The following is an 18,306-nucleotide window of genomic DNA, read 5'->3' as shown; positions in this document are numbered from 1 at the left end:
TTACATCGACGATGCGACGCTAGCGCGAACGACAGCACAAAAACGAAACTCTTCCGCGGCAGACTGCACAAACAGCGCTGTACGAAATGCGCTTGCGCGGGTTCGCTCCGACAATTTTGTTTCTGCCATCCGCTTTATACTTGTCGCCTGCACCTTAAAATACAGAATTTATAGATTCCAATACAGCGATGATTCTATGGGATTTTTAATGCGGCCACCGCGATAACAGCGAAGAAGCGCGCGCGTACAGCATCTTCGCACGCTCCACGCATGCTCCCTCTTCATTGCTAAATACCTTCCACAGACAGCTGCTCAGGCTAACAGAGACTCATCGCAGTGCGTTTCTGAAGGACGGTATTTGCTTGTCAGCTCTGTCCCCCTTTCCCTTATATATCGTGTTCATTCTACTTGATCGCCATAGGATGTGCCCAGTGTTTCCCACAAACCATCTTTAATAACGTTGCCGTAGGCTCGCCTGATATCCAGAAATGCTAGCCATTGGGGCCTGTGTTCCTTTTCAGCAATCTCTATATAATGTGCCAATGAAAACATTGTCCTAGCTCCAACCTCCTCTGTTTCCGGAACCCATTGTGTAGCTCCCCTAGCACCCCCTCGTTCTCCATCCAAGCCTGCAGTCTGTCCTTTATAATCTGCATCACCACTTTATAAACCACACACTTCACTGTTATGGGACGGTATTTGCTTATGTCAGCTTTGTCCCCTTTTCCCCTATATATCAAGTTCATTCTGCTTGATCGCCATTCATCCACTATCATTTTGTTCACTAACTCTATTAATGTTTGCTTGAATTTTGGTCCCAATTTCTTTATTAACATAATCGGAATACGATCTGGTCCTGTCGACGTGCCACTAGCAGCCTTCTCTTGTCGTAACGCTAGCGCTTGGTTGCGCTCTGTGGAGGGCCACTGTGTCCGACACGGCCGCGCATCGAAGCGAAGTGGCAGATGACGCGAAGCGCCACGCCCAGGTCCAACTTCTGCGCCACTCGACTGCGATGAATGGCCGTGTCGGACGCAGTGGCCCTTCAGAGAGTGCAGCCACGCACTCGCGTGTTCAGGGTGGACGACCCTGTACGTATGGGACCGCTGCTCGCTTCGACCGACGGATGCCTCGGGGACTGCAGAACCACCGTGCCTGATCCTATTTCTGACCATTGCCACACGTTGTAAAGAATTCACATTACTAGCTTGCCTATACTCTGCGCAAATCAAGACGAAAGCTCGGAACGGATGAGAGCACATATGCCCACTCGAACGACCCATATATTACGCGAAATGAAAGCGTATTTTCATACGGTCAATTACGACAAGATTTTCCTGAGAAAGCTTCGAAAAGACTTTCATTTTTCTGGAGCGCCTTCGAAGGCACATGCACTACACAAGTGCGAGCACACAAACCACACAAGCGTCCTTTCACAACGAATGTGCCACACCACATGTCCAGAGCATCCAGAGGCCGACCAAACAAACAAGCGATGCAAAACGCGCGCGCCCGCACGACCGCGATCCACAAATCACAAATGACGCCAAGCCAATCTATAATCCATGGGTGAAAATAACGCTTTTGTTATTACGACCAGGTCGAAATAACGATTTGGCTTGGCTTTCCGTTATTTTCACCTGGTCGAAATAACGCCGGCCCCCCCTTGCACGCGCGTGGGTCATCTCGGAGGCCATAAAAAGCCGCACGCGAGTTGGAGAGATTGCCACTAGATGGCCACTGCCTCGTCAGCCGAAGCGAGTAAAACCCGCGGGCCCGCAGCAATCCAGTCTTTCTTGTTTGTGCGGTTCAACCCATCCGAGTCGTCCGTGTCCTTCCGTCAACAGCTACGCTGCCTACGCCTCGTCAGGCCTCGCTAATCCAGTCTTTCTTGTTTGTGCAGTTCAACCCATCCGAGTCGTCCGTGTCCTCCCGTCAACAGCTACGCTGCCTACGCCTCGTCAGGCCTCGCTAATCCAGTCTTTCTTGTTTGTGCGGTTCAACCCATCCGAGTCGTCCGTGTCCTCCCGTCAACAGCTACGCTGCCTACGCCTCGTCAGGCCTCGCTAATCCAGTCTTTCTTGTTTGTGCAGTTCAACCCATCCGAGTCGTCCGTGTCCTCCCGTCAACAGCTACGCTGCCTACGCCTCGTCAGGCCTCGCTAATCCAGTCTTTCTTGTTTGTGCGGTTCAACCCATCCGAGTCGTCCGTGTCCTCCCGTCAACAGCTACGCTGCCTACGCCTCGTCAGGCCTCGCTAATCCAGTCTTTCTTGTTTGTGCGGTTCAACCCATCTGAGTCGTCCGTGTCCTCCCGTCAACAGCTACGCTGCCTACGCCTCGTCAGGCCTCGCTAATCCAGTCTTTCTTGTTTGTGCGGTTCAACCCATCCGAGTCGTCCGTGTCCTCCCGTCAACACCTACGCTGCCTATGCCTCGTCGGGCCTCGCTAACACCGCGAGCGATTTCTTGTCCTTTGATGGCGTCGCGCAAGCGCAAGGCGCTTTCCCTCGAGGAAAAGCTGGATGTTCTCAACGCAGTCGACAAGCAGCCAGCGCGGAAAAGAGTCGACATCGCCAAGGATCTTGGTCTGCCACCCTCGACGCTTAACAGCATCGTCTCGAAGCGTGCCGAGATACAAGGAAATGCCGCGCTCTTCGGCCCGAAAGCTAAGTAGGCTCGTGGCGCCAAGTATGGAAACCTCGACGAGTCGCTTCTTACTTGGTTTTAACAAGCTCGCGCTGCCAGTGTTAACTTCGACGGCAGCATTTTGCGCGAGAAGGCGATGGAAATAGCCGACCGACTGGGCATCAGTGACTTTGCGGCGTCAAATGGCTGGATCGACCGTTTCCGGAAGAGGCACGGCATCGCGTATAAGACGGTATCCGGGGAAGCAGCAAGTGTAAATTTGGAAACAGTCGACGATTGGAAGGCCACACTATCTGCCATAACTGAGGGGTATCAGCCTCGTGACATTTACAATGCCGACGAAACGGGTCTTTTCTTTCGGGTGTAGCCATCCAAGTCGTTAAGCCTGAAGGGCGAAGCATGCCACGGAGGCAAATGCAGCAAAGAACGATTGACGGTGCTCCTTTGCTCCAACATGGATGGCTCGGACAAGCTGAAGTTATGGGTAATCGGAAAATACCGAAACCCACGGTGCTTAAAGAACATTCGCCTGCTGCCATGGATGACGGGTTCTTTGTTCGAAGAATTTCTTTGTTACTTCGACAATGTCCAATGGCTAGATTCCTACCTCTCTGAACGGCACCAGTACGTCCAGATCTCAGGTTCCAATTCTGTGCCAGCTCCAGTTCTCTCAGGAGTACCCCAGGGCTCTGTTCTCGGTCCACTATTGTTCCTTATTTACTTAAACGACTTAAACTTCGACTCCCCTGTACGGTGCCGTTTTTTCGCTGACGACTGCGTTGTATATCTGCCTATTCAAAATGCGGAGGATCAATATGTGCTGAATGACTACCTTTCAGAGGTCTCAAGGTGGTGCCTAGTCTGGCAAATGTCACTAAACACGTCTAAGTGCTCAAAAATGACATTTACGCGTAAAAAGTGCGCTCTTAATTACACATACACAATAAACGGTGCAGCTGTCTCCCCCGTAAACGAATACAAATACTTGGGGGTTGTATTCAATAGCACCTTGAGTTGGAGTTCGCACATCGGGCATATAGTCTCAAAGGCGTCCAACAGGCTTTGGCTGTTAAGAAATCGTCTAAAGCACTGCACATCTAAAACTAAATTAGCAGCTTACACTGCACTCGTACGGCCATTACTGGAATACGCAGATGTGGTTTGGGATCCGCACACCCAAGTAGATGTACAGCGCATTGAAGGCGTTCAAAGGAAGGCGCTTAGATTTATCTACAACGCATATGGAAGGCACGTTTCGGTTACTAATCTATTGAGGGAATCTGAACTGCAGACACTTCAATCTCGTCGCAAGTTGCACCGACTAAAAATGTTGCATGGGATTGTTAATAACTTAACAAACATTCATTTTGAGACCTACATGGCATACAACACTTCACGACCAACGCGCAATAAACACAATTTGACAATCATGGTGCCACAGTGCCGAACGAAAGCGTATCAGTTTTCTTTTTTTCCAAGAACGATATTGGAATGGAACAGGCTTCCGTGTGACGTGGTCCGTTTGACAGACCAGAAGTCTTTTTTATCTGCTGTCATATCGTCATTTTAAGCGCAGTGTGTTCGTTCATGCTCTTTTGTTTGCTTTCTTTTGTATTTTAGGTAACCGAGTGCATTTAACTTTGCTCTTTGTCTTTCTATAAAACCCTGTGTGTTAGCTTTTGCTTCTTTATCCGCATTTTTACTTGCTTTGTTTTGTCGCGATGTACGATGTATCCTTGTACCGCTCCTGCCTTGGCCACCAAATGGAGGCTGGCAGTATTGAATAAATAAATAAAAAAAACAAGATGGGCTCCCAGTGCAGGAGTGTTGTCCTTTTTCTGGACAATTGTGCTGCCCACCCGAGAGACCCGTCGTTTCTTCGGAACCGTTAAGCTTGTTTTTTTTTCCTGCAAACACTACAAGCCACTTGCAGTCGTTGGATGCCGGCGTCATAAAGAACTTAAAGCACTCGTACAGGAAGTCCATCGTAAAGCGCTGTCTGGCGCGTATTGATCGCGGACAGCAGCCTACGATCGTTTCAATACTGGACGCTATGCACTACGTCGCTTCAGCGTGGACTGCAGTGAGCGCGTCAACTGCACAGCACTGCTTCGCGCGGTGTGGCTTTCGCATGGACGGCGGAGAGGAAACTGCCACAGAAGCTGAAGAGACGGAAGCAGCCTCTCATGATCAAGAGCTGAGTGAAGCTTTGAATGCGCTGGGTGCCACGAGAGTCACGTATGACGACTACGTCGCCGTGGATGCTGCTGTCGTGACGTCCGAGTGTCAGAGTATCGCCGAGATCGTTGCAGACTCGGTCGCGAGTGAAGCCTCAGACTGTGATGACGACGAGGAGCACGAGCCGCATGATTCCAGGGAGTTGGCGGACCCGAGCTTTGGAGAAACCATCGCGGCTCTGGACCTCCTCCGCAGGTACGTTGCACCTCAAAGCGACGCTGAGAGCAATGCGGCTTTCCAGGCCATCGAGAAACACGTAGTGTTTTCCAGAGAGCGGAAAAAACGGCAATCAGCCATTCTCGATTTTTTTAAGACCTAAGCTCACTTGATGTCGAAATAAATTGTTTCAAGGCAAAGCTGCACTGTTTTCATTAATTTTTGGACCTTTCCTCACTGTTGCGTCTTCCCGGCTGTTACGTTTTTTTTTCGCGGTTCGGTGAAAGACGTAAGAACGGGGTTCCACTGTAAACATGAGTCTGGTGTTTTTAAGCAACAGTTCCATATAACCAATTCCCATTTATCGAGATTGTACTGAACCGCTGACGCCCTTAAGAAAAACCTGAAGGAACCATGAAAGCTAACTCGTCTCATCAGAAGTTATTTTTATCAGAAGTTATTCCAAAAAGGATGTATGAGCATGCTGTGTGTGTCAACATATGTTACATGAGAAGAATAAATAAAATTACCTCGCTGTGGTAAATAAGACAATGGCAAAGAAGGCATTATATATATGAAGTGAGCTGAGGAGTGAGGGTATAAAAAAGGTCATGCTATCCTACTTAAAATGGCACAGGTCTAGTTTATATTCCTGACTGTCTCTTTTTTTCGCCACTCGACAGTGACCCCTATTTGCATGCGTGTGTGTTTTTTTAGTTTTTTTGCTTTCCCAACAGCTTCGAGCACACCTAAGGAGCCCAGCTGGCTAATCGTGCAGTACAGGTTCTGAAAGCAAATTGCTCATTTGTTGTTTACTGTGCTTGTGACATTACATGGGTACTGCCACGGTCGCTCGATGGAAGTGCACAAGACGTGGCCTGCCACGTGGCGCGGCAATACATGGGTGAGGGTGTGAAGTAGAAGCTTACAGTTCCTGCTGTTGTGCCAACTGGCGGTGCGGGCACATCACTTTATTTTTCTTTTCTTTTCTGCCCAAACTAATCTCTGTCTTTCTCTGGAGGGATAGCCCTGCTCCAGGACACTTAACGGGAACAATGCTGCGGCTGGGTGCAGAGGAACCAGTGTGAAGGATATGCTGGCACTTTTGTGTCCTGGTTTCAGGCGGTGACCGCTCTGCACATGTGTGAGTGGTGCTGAAGGTATCCAAAGCGTCTTTAGTGCATGCAGCATTATACCATGCAACAATTGTGTATTGTGCGACATAAATGCAAGATCCGACAATCCAATATTACAAGCTTCTGTGCCACCCACAGTGTCAGACATCAACATTAAAAACATTTCTCAGGAGCAATTGGGCGCGGAAGGAATCATGTAAGAGTAGAGTGAAGAATCATTGTTATGCTCACTGTACTTTATTGATGAGGACTACTAGATATAGTCCCTCACAATTACGTAGGAGCACACGAATATTTGCAATTTCAAATATGAATCGAATATGTTTGATATTCGATTCATATTTATATTCGAGAAATTGCTATTCGGGAACTTCCAAATACTTTAAAATTTCAGAATATTTGCCAGTGATCGTATACCAGTCGCAAGAGACTTCGGCCTGCTAAGCACCCGGAATTGGAGCACGCGATGGTCAGCTGGATACGAGAGATGAGAAGCCAGGACATTCCACTGAGTGGCCCGATGGTCATGGCGAAGGCAGCAGACTACGCGCTTCGCCTTCACATCGAAGGCTTCAATGCTTCAGAAGGCTGGCTTTATTGCTTCCGGGACAGGCACAACATCATTTTTCGCGCTTTGTCGGGCGAAAGCAAAGATGTGAACAGTGAGACATGCACGACCTGGCAAATGGGTGCTTTGCAGGAGTACCTCGAAGCCTATTTGCCACATGATATCTTCAATGCGGACGAAACCGCGCTATTCTACCAGCTGCTACCGAATAAGACGATGACTTACAAGGGAGACAGCTGCAGGCGGGAAGCGTAGCAAAAAGGGCGTAACCGTCTTGGTCGCAGCAAACATGACCGGGACAGAGAAACTGCCCCTGCTTGTCGTAGGAAAGGCCCTGAAGCCTCGCTGCTTCAAGAACATCCGCACACTGCCGGTGGAATAAACCGCTAATCGCAAAGCGTGGATGACGCGGGAAATATCCAGGCAGTGGCTGATCAAGCTCGACCGCAAGTTTGAACTGAGAGGAAGAACGGTTGTTTTGATTGTGGACAACTGTTCCGCACACATGGTTGATGCGGAACTGAAGGCTATTAAGCTGGTCTTTCTCCCGCCGCGAACACAACTGCAGCCCTGCAACCGGTGGACCAGGGTGTCATTAAGAACAAGAAATTATCCTACAGGTGCCACATGCTGGAACGTTTGGTTTTGAGCACAGGCACAAAGGACTACACTGTGACACTAGTCGCAGCCTTGCATATGTTGGTGCGTGCCTGGGATCAGGTCACGGCAACAACAGTTTCTAACTGTTTCCGGCACTGTGGCTTCAGTGTGGCCGATGAGGGCCCAGGCACAGAAGCAGCTTGTTTGCCCAGTCAGGAGGGGATCATCCCCGCAGGTTTGCGTGATGCGCTAGAAGATGTCAGCTTTGGCGACTACATCGACATAGACAGTAGTGCAGTGGTTGTGGCACTTTGAGCGACGAGAACATCATCGCGCAGGTAACAGGCAAAGAACCTGTCGTCGATGATGGTGATGAAAAGGACGAAGAAGAAGAGGCGCCAGTGTGGCCCTCTGCTTCGCAAGTGATGGGGGTGATCGGTGTCACGCGCATGTTTTTCAGTTTCGAGGTGGGTGAAGAAGATGCTGTGTGTTACTGTCGCACTTTGGAAAGCAAAGTGATGAACATCGCTTTCAAGGAAAAAAAGCAGAAGGTGATCACCGATTATTTTTGTCAATAAATAAAGTGAGTTGCAAGTGCTTTCTAGCAACCCAGTCTCGTTTCTGGCCATTTTTTTTATGCCTTTGGTTATTTCGAATTCGGCTTAATTAGAACTCCTTAAGCATCCCCGTGAAATTCGAATTAACGAGCTTTCACTGTAATACAAATGTGTTCTTTTCAATTTCCTCTCCATCGTTTATTGCGCAGACTAATCACATTTGAAGACTGCAAAGCTTGACCTCGAGCGAAATTCCACAAGTGGGCCTTCCCACATATGACACCTGATGTGAAAAAGATAGCCGACCACCTGCTTTGAAGAATGGCAACAAGAAAGCGCGCTGTTTTTTCTTTTACCTTCTATAATGTGTTACATACTTAACGTCCAGACCCACTTTGTCAGACCTGAGCAAAAGTTTGGCCTCTCGGTGTTAATCTAAACACATATTTCAAGACTTGGCGGTCGCGTGAATGCGCATGCGAAATCTGACAGTCTTAGGTCCAATAGTTCTTCCTTCATGAGTTTTCTCTGTGCTCTCTGCTACGGAGCTGCGGGCCTACGTAAACATGCAACAATGTTTTACGGTGTATATTTAGTTGAATATATTCACAACAGAAAACATATTTAAATAAAATAACGCCCCCCTGCCAGAAAAAATTTTCCAGTGCCGGAGTGCGTGGCGTCGGCGTCGACCATTTGAAGCCATTTGAAGGGAGCAGCCGGGGCAACCGGCTGCTCCAGCAACCCAGGTGGCCCATCTAGATCACGTGACCTTGCGGCATCATCACAGCCTGCCCAGTGGATTGTCAGAAAACTGACTACTGACTCGAGGTTGCTCCGAGGGAGGAGCAACTTCGGTCTCACAAGCCCCACCGATGGCAGCACCAGTGGTGCATTGCTTAAGCGTTGCACCCCACTAAGGACTCCCAGCGATCTATGAATGTAAAGTCGAGAATTATTAATTCCGCATATATGGGCATTAATGCATTAACCCATTAAGTGTCCCAGTTTTTTTTTTTTTTCGAATTACTGCCTGCCAAGTTGGGATGCGGCCCTTACAAGGCGGCAGGCCTTGCACAAGTATACATGGCAGCCTGGCTGCACGGTTTTATCTTCTACGCTTTGCCCCACGCCAGTGGAGAAGGCAGCAACCGGACCGCGCATTTGCAGCTCTGCGCCGCTTTCGCACACCTACTGGTGCATTGCTAGCAATTTCTTTTTCCTTTTTAAATGCAGTTCAGCCATGCGGACACCGATGTACATTCTCTTCGCTTACATCCGTGTTGTCCTTTCAGCATGCAGAAACTGCACGATCATAACGGTCTTTTCAACTTTTGTGGGATGAAGCCTCTTCATAAGGCTTCTAAAGCTTAATTGGCCTAGTTGCTTACTAGATCCAGACAAATAAACTAGCACAGAAAGACAGAGACAGCAGAGATGTGATAAAAGAAACTGGAGAGAAATGCATGAGCGCGCCCTTTGTTGCACTCACAAATAAAGAGCCCTTTGTTGCACTCACAAATAAAGACGCTACACGGCTCACTCTAGTCTACAAATGCTGGGGCTTTAGAAGCAAACCGCACAGCCTTACCTGTTCTGTACACCTTGCGTCTCTTTCATCTGGTTTCAAACTTCTTTCGAGGCCTTCATCATTTTTCACCTCACTACCACCTTTAGGTCCGCCCTGACGTACCTTGTGAAATTGTTTCGGTTGTAACTCCTTTTAAATAACACCTTTTACATCTTTTGCACATGTAAACTGGTTAAACGTCATATTCGTCTTGTCACTGCCTGCTTTTAATGGCACCTTTTCCTTACACCACGTCATTTAGCTAAGTGCATAGATATTTTTCGCTGAGCCCTGCTTTAGTTATTGTATAATTTTCGGTGCTTTTAGATTTTTATGCGAGCCTTTCCAATGAATCGTTTAATGCCACCATCATATCAGAATTTTATGATTTTATGGACTTTTAGTTTTCTCGCGGTTTTACCAGTTACTACTTTCTTTTACCAGAATTTCATATCTTCAAGCCATTGACTTTCTTTGCATGCATGTCATAAAGAGCCCCTCATTTCCTTTACCTTGTCTGCTCAATAGCTTAACAAGGGCCTTGGTTATGGCAGTCTTGATGCCATAGGTAGCATGAGAGGGTTCTCACGCAGCTTCCGCCCTCCCTGCTCGATCATGTTTCACATGATTATACTATGTCCACCGCTATGGATGAGGGTGGTGCTGGTGAACACTCCCAAGATGAGATTACACGCAACATAAAATACCCCCGAAAGCAGAAGATTGGCCAGCTCTCGCCGCAGCTCAATTGGCAGAGTACCGGACATGAAATTCAGAGGTCGTGGTTTCGGATCCCACTGGCGGTGTGTGTTTGTTTTCTCTGCTGCTTTCTAATCAATTCAGTGATAATCTTTCAGCAACATAGTTACCATAGTTACACTATTAATTTACCATTCATCAACACCAGCGATTAAAAATAAAATAAAAAAGAAAGAAAAAGAGCAACATTCCCTTATGCTCCTTGGTTTCAGTGACTGCTGGCTTTCTTCGCATGTAAGCCATACTTCATGTCACACAATGGCGCATTTCCAATGTCGGCTTTTATCAGATTCATTCATGTTCATATGTTACACTGTTCACGTCATTCACCTCATGTTTTTCATTATCATCACTTGACACGGCTGCAGCTGATAGGTGGCACCAGCAACACAAGAACAAAAGGAAGAAGAAAAAATGAGTGTACAAATATTCCTATCCTAAAATAAAAATCAGCTGCGAGCCTAGCAAGTGTCCTGTCGCATCTCTACAGTCTGTCTTTTTGCGCTAGTTAATTTGTCTGAATCATAAGGTTTCACCGCAATTTTGCATTTTCGGTACTTTTTCTTGTGGGGAGGGGGGGGGGGGGGGGGGGGGCATTTTATACAGTAGCTGATGGGTAATTCAGACTCCAATAATTCAGACCTGTAGGATATTTCGGACCTCGATGAGGCACCGTCAGTCACCCCATAGAAGCACATACATATTCGCGACGAATATTTCGGACTAATTTCAGTCGCCTGTGGTTGTTGGGGGAAGGAAATTGTGCAGGAGCTATTGCACATGCCGGCGGGAAGGGATAAAGGAGGGACTGTGAGAAGAAAGGCAGAAAGAAAGAGGTGCCGTAGTGGAGGGCTCTGGAATAATTTCGACCACCTGGGGACCTTTAATGTGCACTGACATCGCACAGCACACAGGCGCCTTTGCATTTCGCCTCCATCGAAACGAGGCCGCCGTGGTCGGGTTCGAACCCGGGTACTCCAGGTCAGTAGCCGAGCGCCCTAACCACTGAGCCACCGCAGCGGGTCTCATACGTTCGCCATTTCGTCACTTGGGCTTCTCTGACCACGTCGATCGAGTGGTGCTCAGTCTTCACGAAGTTATATCCGTTCGCCGTTTTGTGATTGTGCCCGGCGGTTCCGCCACTTTGAGCGAAAAGTGTCTTTGTGTACCAAAGCCCTGAAGCAAACTTAAAGATTGCCCTACCCGAGAGACATCTTCTTGTGCTGAAGTGTTGCGAAGAATGCTGCGTGGCATGTGGTAACCCCCGTCTATTCACAGCTGTGAAAAGCTACACTGGTTGCTGGGAAAGCTTCTTTTGGGGGGTTAGAAATTTAAACAGCCGTCACTAACTGACACACACCTAACACAGATCAGAGGAAGTGTTAAACTGCACAAAAGCAACTACTATACAATCAAAGCTGTCAGGGAAGACTGGAGCTCTGCTCACACTCCATTGAACAGGCTGTGTTTTGTCCTTAAATACCTGTGTAGCACAGAAAGTGGATCTATGCGCTGCCATCTGTCTAGTGCTCAAAGCACTCTGTTCCAACCATTTCTTTTCGACGAAAAATCATTTAGGTGCAGTTGTGCACCAGGTGCCATTGTGAGCCCCAGCTGCAGCAGTAAGACTGACCTCCTCTCACCATCACAAAACTGTTCCAACTCTGGCAACGTGCGACTGAAGAAGGAGTGAAACACTCACATCTGTCTCAACATAGACATCTGCCAGTGAGTCCACTGTGGCCTGTGTCCAGTGGACCTCGGCTGGTAGCTCCTGAGGGCCACTCATCACAATGACCTCCTGCAACTTGGCCAGGTGGCACACAGTTGGGGCAAGCTGCCGCACAAACTCGGCATTGGTCTCCTCCATTCTCACAAATGCTGTAAGCAAAGAAAGATAGCACAGGCCATGTGAGAAAACTACAAGGAAAACACAGCATTCCTTATTTTGGCTGAAACAACATACTTTTCAACGCCTGCAATCTGGATAAATCCAATAGTCCAATTCCTCCCCAAAAACCCTAATTTTCACCCAAGTTTTGGAGCCAATGCACACGCAGTATCATAGTATCAAAATGCCTTTGCAACAAGCAAAACACACAGAGAGTGCATTCTTGCAGGGCTCTGCACAAATGGGACATCCCTGGAAAAAAATGTTTGCAACAGAGCACTTCTGTCTGCAAGAGGATCAAGACTGACTCTGTAGAAACTTCTCTTCTCTCAAGCATGTCATGGTTAGCAACAGACATCTTGTACAGCCACCGGCACCCATCCTAGGACGAGTTTAGATGCTACCCACTACAAGAAAGCTGCCAGACTTTCAATGCTACCCACCAGAATGTTTCAATGCTTTGCATAGGTTTCAGGCTAACTGGCACTGTCACTAATTTTGCTCCTGGAGGACAAAAAGTTGGGCAAGTCGGTTCAATTCCATAATTCTGCAGCGCGAAAGACAAAGACAAAAGAAATGAGGCGAGACAAACACGGCGCTGACTAACAACTAAATGCTCTATTCACAATGGACAATATTTATAGGCTGCAGAAAAATGGCAACAATCAACAAACACTCCGTGATCTTAGAATATGACGGTAAAAAAGTTTCAACCGATACCAACTTAACAAGTTTGCACCTGCCCCAGCCCCTAAAAACAAGAAACAACAAGCAACAAAAACATGAAGTGAATACCGGCCAATGCACCATCGCAGTCAATCGGGCCTTGCAATCACAGATCGCAGGATCGCAATCTCATTTTTGTGCAGGGTCACTGTAGCCTTTGCCACATACACTTCACCGTCTTCAAGAATAGAAAAAGCTTTGACCACCTCACATGACACTTGCGATTTCTGTATAGTATCCGTGTGCTTAGCAGTGCTCTTCAAGGAACTAGCGGGCATTAAACGGGATGTCATAGGACTTAGTGAAGTTAGGAGGACAGGTGAGGCATATAGAGTACTAAAGGACGGACACATACTGTGCTATCGCGGATTAGCGGATAGACGAGAACTAGGTGTAGGATTCCTCGTCAATCAGGATATAGCTGGCAACGTAGAGGAGTTCTGTAGTATTAACAAGGGGGTCACAGCTATCGTAATTAGGCTGAACAGGAGGTACAAACTGAAGGTGGTGCAGGCCTACACACCCACATCTTGTCATGATGACCAGGCTGTTGAAAGCTTCTATGAAGACGTGGAATCAGCAATGAACAAATAAAAAACACAGTACACTGTACTGATGGGCGACTTAATGAGAAGGTGGGCAATAAGCAGGCTGGCGACCAGGCGACTATGGGATAGGTTTTAGGAATAGCAGGGGAGAGTTAGAGTTTGCAGATAGAAATAATCTACGGATCATGAATACCATCTTCCGCAAATGAGAGAACAGGAAGTGGACCTGCAAGAGCCTTAATGGTGAGACTAAAAATGAGATCGACTTCATACTATGTGCTCAACCTGGCATCGTTCAGGATGTGGCTGTCCTCGGAAAGTTGCGCTGTAGCGACCAAAGAATGGTAGGGTCTCGAATTAGCTTAGACTTGAAGAGGGAACAAAATAAGCTAGTGGAGAGGAAGTCCATTAACGAGCTAGAGGTAAGAGGGAAAAAAGAGGATTTATGGATATAGCTGAAAACAGATATGCAGCTTTAACTGAGGAAGACGACCTTAATGTTCATACAATGAACGATAATCTGACAGCCATCACTAAAGAGTGCGCAGTAGAAGTAGGCGGTAGGACGATTCGACGCAATGCCTTATGACCTCGACCGTACCAGGAGCTTGGAAGAATGCAAACATTATCTTAATTCATAAGAAAGGAGACACCAAGGACTTGAAAACTTACAGACCGATCAGCTTACTGTCCGTTGCCTACAAGGCATTTACTAAGGTAATCGCTAATAGAGTCAGGGCAACCTTATACCTTAATCAACCAAATGATCAAGCAGGCTTTCGTAGAGGACATTCTACAATAGGTCATATTCACACTATTAATCAGGTGATAGAGAAATGCGCAGAATATAACCAACCCCTATATGTAGCCTTCATTGATTACGAGAAAGCATTCGACTCAGTGGAATCCTCAGCAGTCATAGAGGCATTGCGTGATCAGAGTGTAGAAGAACCTTATGTCGAAATATTGAAAAATATATATAGCAACTGCACAGCTACCATAGTCCTCCATAAAGTCAGCAATAAAATTCCAATAAGAAAGGGCGTCAGGCAAGGAGACACAATCTGGCCAATGCTATTCACCCCCTGTTTACAGGAGGTGTTCCGAGTCATGAATTGGGAACAGTTGGGAATAAGAGTAAATGGAGAATACCTAAATAATCTGCATTCGCTGATGACATTGATTTGCTGAGTCACTCAGAAGGTGATCTGCAAATCATGATAAATGAGTTAGACAGGCAGAGCAGAATGCTGGGTCTAAAAATTAACATGCAGAAAACCAAAGTAATGTTCAACAGTCTAGCAAGGGAACAGCAGTTCACAATTGGCAGCGAGAACCTGGAAGTTGTAAAGGAATTCGTCTACTTAGGGCAGGTAGTGACCGCTGATCCGGATCATGAGAGGGAAATAACTAGAAGCATAAGAATGGGGTGGAGCACATATGGTAGGTTCTCTCAGATCATGAATGACAGTTTACCAATATCCCTCAAGAGAAAAGTGTACAACAGCTGTATCTTACCAGTACTCACCTACGGGACAGAAACGTGGGGGCTAACGAAAAGGGCTCAGCTTAAGTTAAGCAACGCAGCGAGCCATGGAAAGAAAAATGATAGGTGTAACGTTAAGAGACCGGAAGCGGGCAGAGTGGGTGAGGGGACAAACGTGGGCTAATGAAATTCTAGTCGAAATGAAGAAAAAGAAATGGGTTTAGGCAGGAAATGTAATGCGAAGGCAAGATAACCACTGGTTTTTAAAGGGGCTCTGAAAGGGGCTCTAATAAAGTTGCGGCACGCCTGGGATGTTAAAGCACGCCGCTTCAGGAATAGTGTCCAGCAAGAATTTTTTTAATGCACTTTGTAGAAGCTGAGTTATCTGCAGTCAAAATTTGAATTTCAGCGTCTTCGCGCTTTTTTCTCTCTTCTGGTCAGCTTTTGCATGCTGGAAGGTCGGCGCACCTTCGCCGGCCCCATCTCCGGGGGAGAGCTTCCCGACCCGCCGGAGCTAAGCGGCTTATTGGCCACATCCACGTTACCTGCCTGACGCCTGAAAGAATCCAACCAATGGCCACCTCTCACCTTGTATACGCAGATGCGGGGGACAGAGGAGGGTGCGAGCATGAAAAAGTTGCTGGGAAGGGCTCGCCAACTTTGACGCACGATTGCGGGTCATCTGCTGTGTGTAGAAAAGTATTATTTGGCTCTGGTTTTCATGGCAACACAGTGCAGTGATTGAGTTAATGTGCTCTCCTCGGAAGGCGCTTCAGAGTCCCTTTAAGGATAACAGATAACAGAGGGGATTCCAAGAGAAGGCAAGCGTAGCAGGGGGCGGCAGATAGTTAGGTGGGCAGAGGAGATTAAGAAGTTTGCAGGAATAGGGTGGGCGCAGCTGGCAAAGGACAAGGTAAATTAGAGCGACGTGGGAGAGGCCTTTGTCCTGCAGTGAGTGCAGTCAGGCTGATGATGATGGTGATCATGATGATCCGCGTGCCTTTAAAAGTGGGTAGACGCCCTCTGCAGTCGCAGCAGTGCACAACACGATTAGAGCTAGGAGGTTTATAAACTACGTCTTCCCTGCAGCGCACAAAAGACAAAAAATCTAACCAATGGCCACCTCTCACCTTGTATACGCAGATGCAGGGGACGGAGGAGGGTGCGAGCATGAAAAAGTCGCCGGGAAGGGCTCACCAACTTTCGCGCGTGATTGTGAGTCCTTTGCTGCTTGTAAAAGTGTATTATTTGGCTCAGGTGTTCATGACAACACAATGCAGTGACTAAGCAAGTTGATGTCCTCTCCTCAGAACGTGTTTCAGAGCCCCTTTAACACGATCACTGAGTGCTGCCTGCGTTGCAGACTAGCAATGACTGCAGAGCACACAGCCACACATCTCGGCCTTTCCTCTTCAGGAAGCATGCCTTGATATCTGTCGCGAGTGCCAACAAATCCGTATGGTTGAGGTTTGGTTCAAAGCAAAACTTAAGATCCTTTTTCCAAGGTGTGTAATTGGCGCTTGGGAACCTCTTTTGCCCCAAGAACAAGTACGTTGCCTCTGGACTTTGTTTTTCCTTACGACGATGCATTGTGCCATCTTCATCTCGTGTTTTTGTCATTTTTTGTTGTTTTTTAGGGGGCTAGGGCACGTGCAAACTTGCCACACTGGTATCGGTAGAAACTTTTTGGCGACATTTTGCAAACTTGCCACACTGGTATCGGTAGAAACTTTTTGGTCACATTTTTTAACTTCAGAGAGTGTTCGTTCATTGTTCTAGTTTTTCTGCAGCCTATAAATATTGTCCATTGTGAATAATGCATTTAGTTGTTAGTCAGCACCGTGTTTGTCTCGCCTTGTTTTCTTTTGTCTTATCTTTCATATGCTGTAGATTTATGTAATTTTTGCTCATTCCGGAGCGTCTGCAACACATGAAACATGTCAGTATCAAACCCACTAAAGCAAGGGAACAGTGGTGCTCTCACCGCGTGGCTTCTTGAGTCCACAAGACAGCCGCACATTGCGCAGTGACGACACAATGAACAGGACTCTCTGCATGCGCTGCTCCACGTCTTTTGCCCTCCATTCACACCACTGCATCAACACACAGCGGTCAGAGGGCCCACCCACTCCGCACACAAGGCGAAACACAGTAGACTGATCATTTCTTATCTATCAAATCCTGCACACAGACAAGGTATGACTTTATTTACCATCTTTCTCAATTAAAACATGGTGAAAAACTTGCTCACTGATTCATCCATACCTGCTCAGGCAGCAAATGTTGCCACCCATATGTTGTGTTGTAAAAAACAAGGACGAACACTGCAGCCGACAGAACCATTAAGTACGTCCCCAACCTAGTTAAACAACACTAAGGATAACTACGCGTAAGGGTGGCTGGTGGCAAGAGTGTCCAATTCTTCGACCCCATCAACACAGTGAAGTGTGTCACAACCTACGAAGGTATCTACCAAGAAAAAATTTCCATTATTACAGTAAACCCTTATTAACCTGAAGTCATAAAAGTAGAGAAAAGTTTCGATATAAGTATGAAATTTTCAGTGCACTGATCGTGCATTCTGAAAATGTAGGCCTTTTACCTATCTTTACTGTGCGACACAAACTCCAATATGCAAATCAAGGGTTTCATTATTCACAGCAGCACAGGATATGCTGCAGTTATAATAAAAGGAGCTCCATGTCACAGCCTGAGTGGAGGTGGCAAAGTATGGAGTGGTAGTGAGAGGGTGCACACTGCTGATTAACAGAGCAGGCCTCCTCGCTGGTTTGCAGCATGACCTGTGGCTTGTGCAGGCTGCTTCTTAATGGCCCTTTTTTCGACTTTTCACAGACAAGATTTCAAGATGCCCAAATCTGGGCAGTGAAAACACCTCAAGATAAGCAATGACAAACACACAATACATACCTAAGGCATATTCTGTGATAAGAAAAGCTTCTGAGCTGACCAATATTTTGAGTTAACAAGGGTGTACTGCAACCACTCCCATGTCCTTCACCAACTCTGAGCAGAGGCAAAACAAAACACGGCTTGCAGCAGCAAGACATATGGTCGAAGTGGGCGGCTCCAAGAGCTGACACCATTACTCAAGAAGCAGCTCATGCTGCAAAAAAGTGCTTCCTGAGTAAAAGTGTGAGCTTTTGGAGCCGCCCACTTCGACCATATGTCTCTATTGAGTGCTGATATGTGAAAACTGTCAAAAGCTCTTGGAAATGCAATTAAAAAATTCAAAGGACGATTACAATACTCCCTGATCCGAAATTTATGTGCAGCTGTTTAGGTGTTTTGATTTTGCGATACTATATTGAGGTAAAGTATTTGAGAGATAGTACATGTATGTATGTACAGTTACAAACCACACTGACTGAGACTATTTTGTATTGTATTATATAAACATACAGTTT

General features: G+C 47.0%; 1 protein-coding gene across 3 annotated transcripts in view; it reads right to left on the bottom strand.

Annotated features, from left to right (window-relative positions):
- LOC144115967 (valine--tRNA ligase, mitochondrial-like) overlaps nt 1-18,306 on the bottom strand; it is a 192,426-nt gene that overhangs the window by 34,987 nt on the left and 139,133 nt on the right. For all 3 annotated transcript variants that reach the window (XM_077650611.1, XM_077650613.1, XM_077650614.1), the window contains 2 exons: nt 16,866-16,974; nt 11,933-12,111 (listed from right to left, as the gene is read on the bottom strand). In XM_077650611.1, coding sequence (XP_077506737.1) covers nt 11,933-12,111; nt 16,866-16,974 — 288 coding nt within the window. The remainder of the gene's footprint in view (nt 1-11,932; nt 12,112-16,865; nt 16,975-18,306) is intronic.

The sequence above is a fragment of the Amblyomma americanum genome, chromosome 1 (assembly GCF_052857255.1).
Source record: "Amblyomma americanum isolate KBUSLIRL-KWMA chromosome 1, ASM5285725v1, whole genome shotgun sequence".
NCBI lineage: Eukaryota > Metazoa > Arthropoda > Arachnida > Ixodida > Ixodidae > Amblyomma > Amblyomma americanum.
The sequence above is the reverse complement of the archived record's forward strand: the minus strand, read 5'-3'. Positions and strand labels throughout refer to the sequence as shown.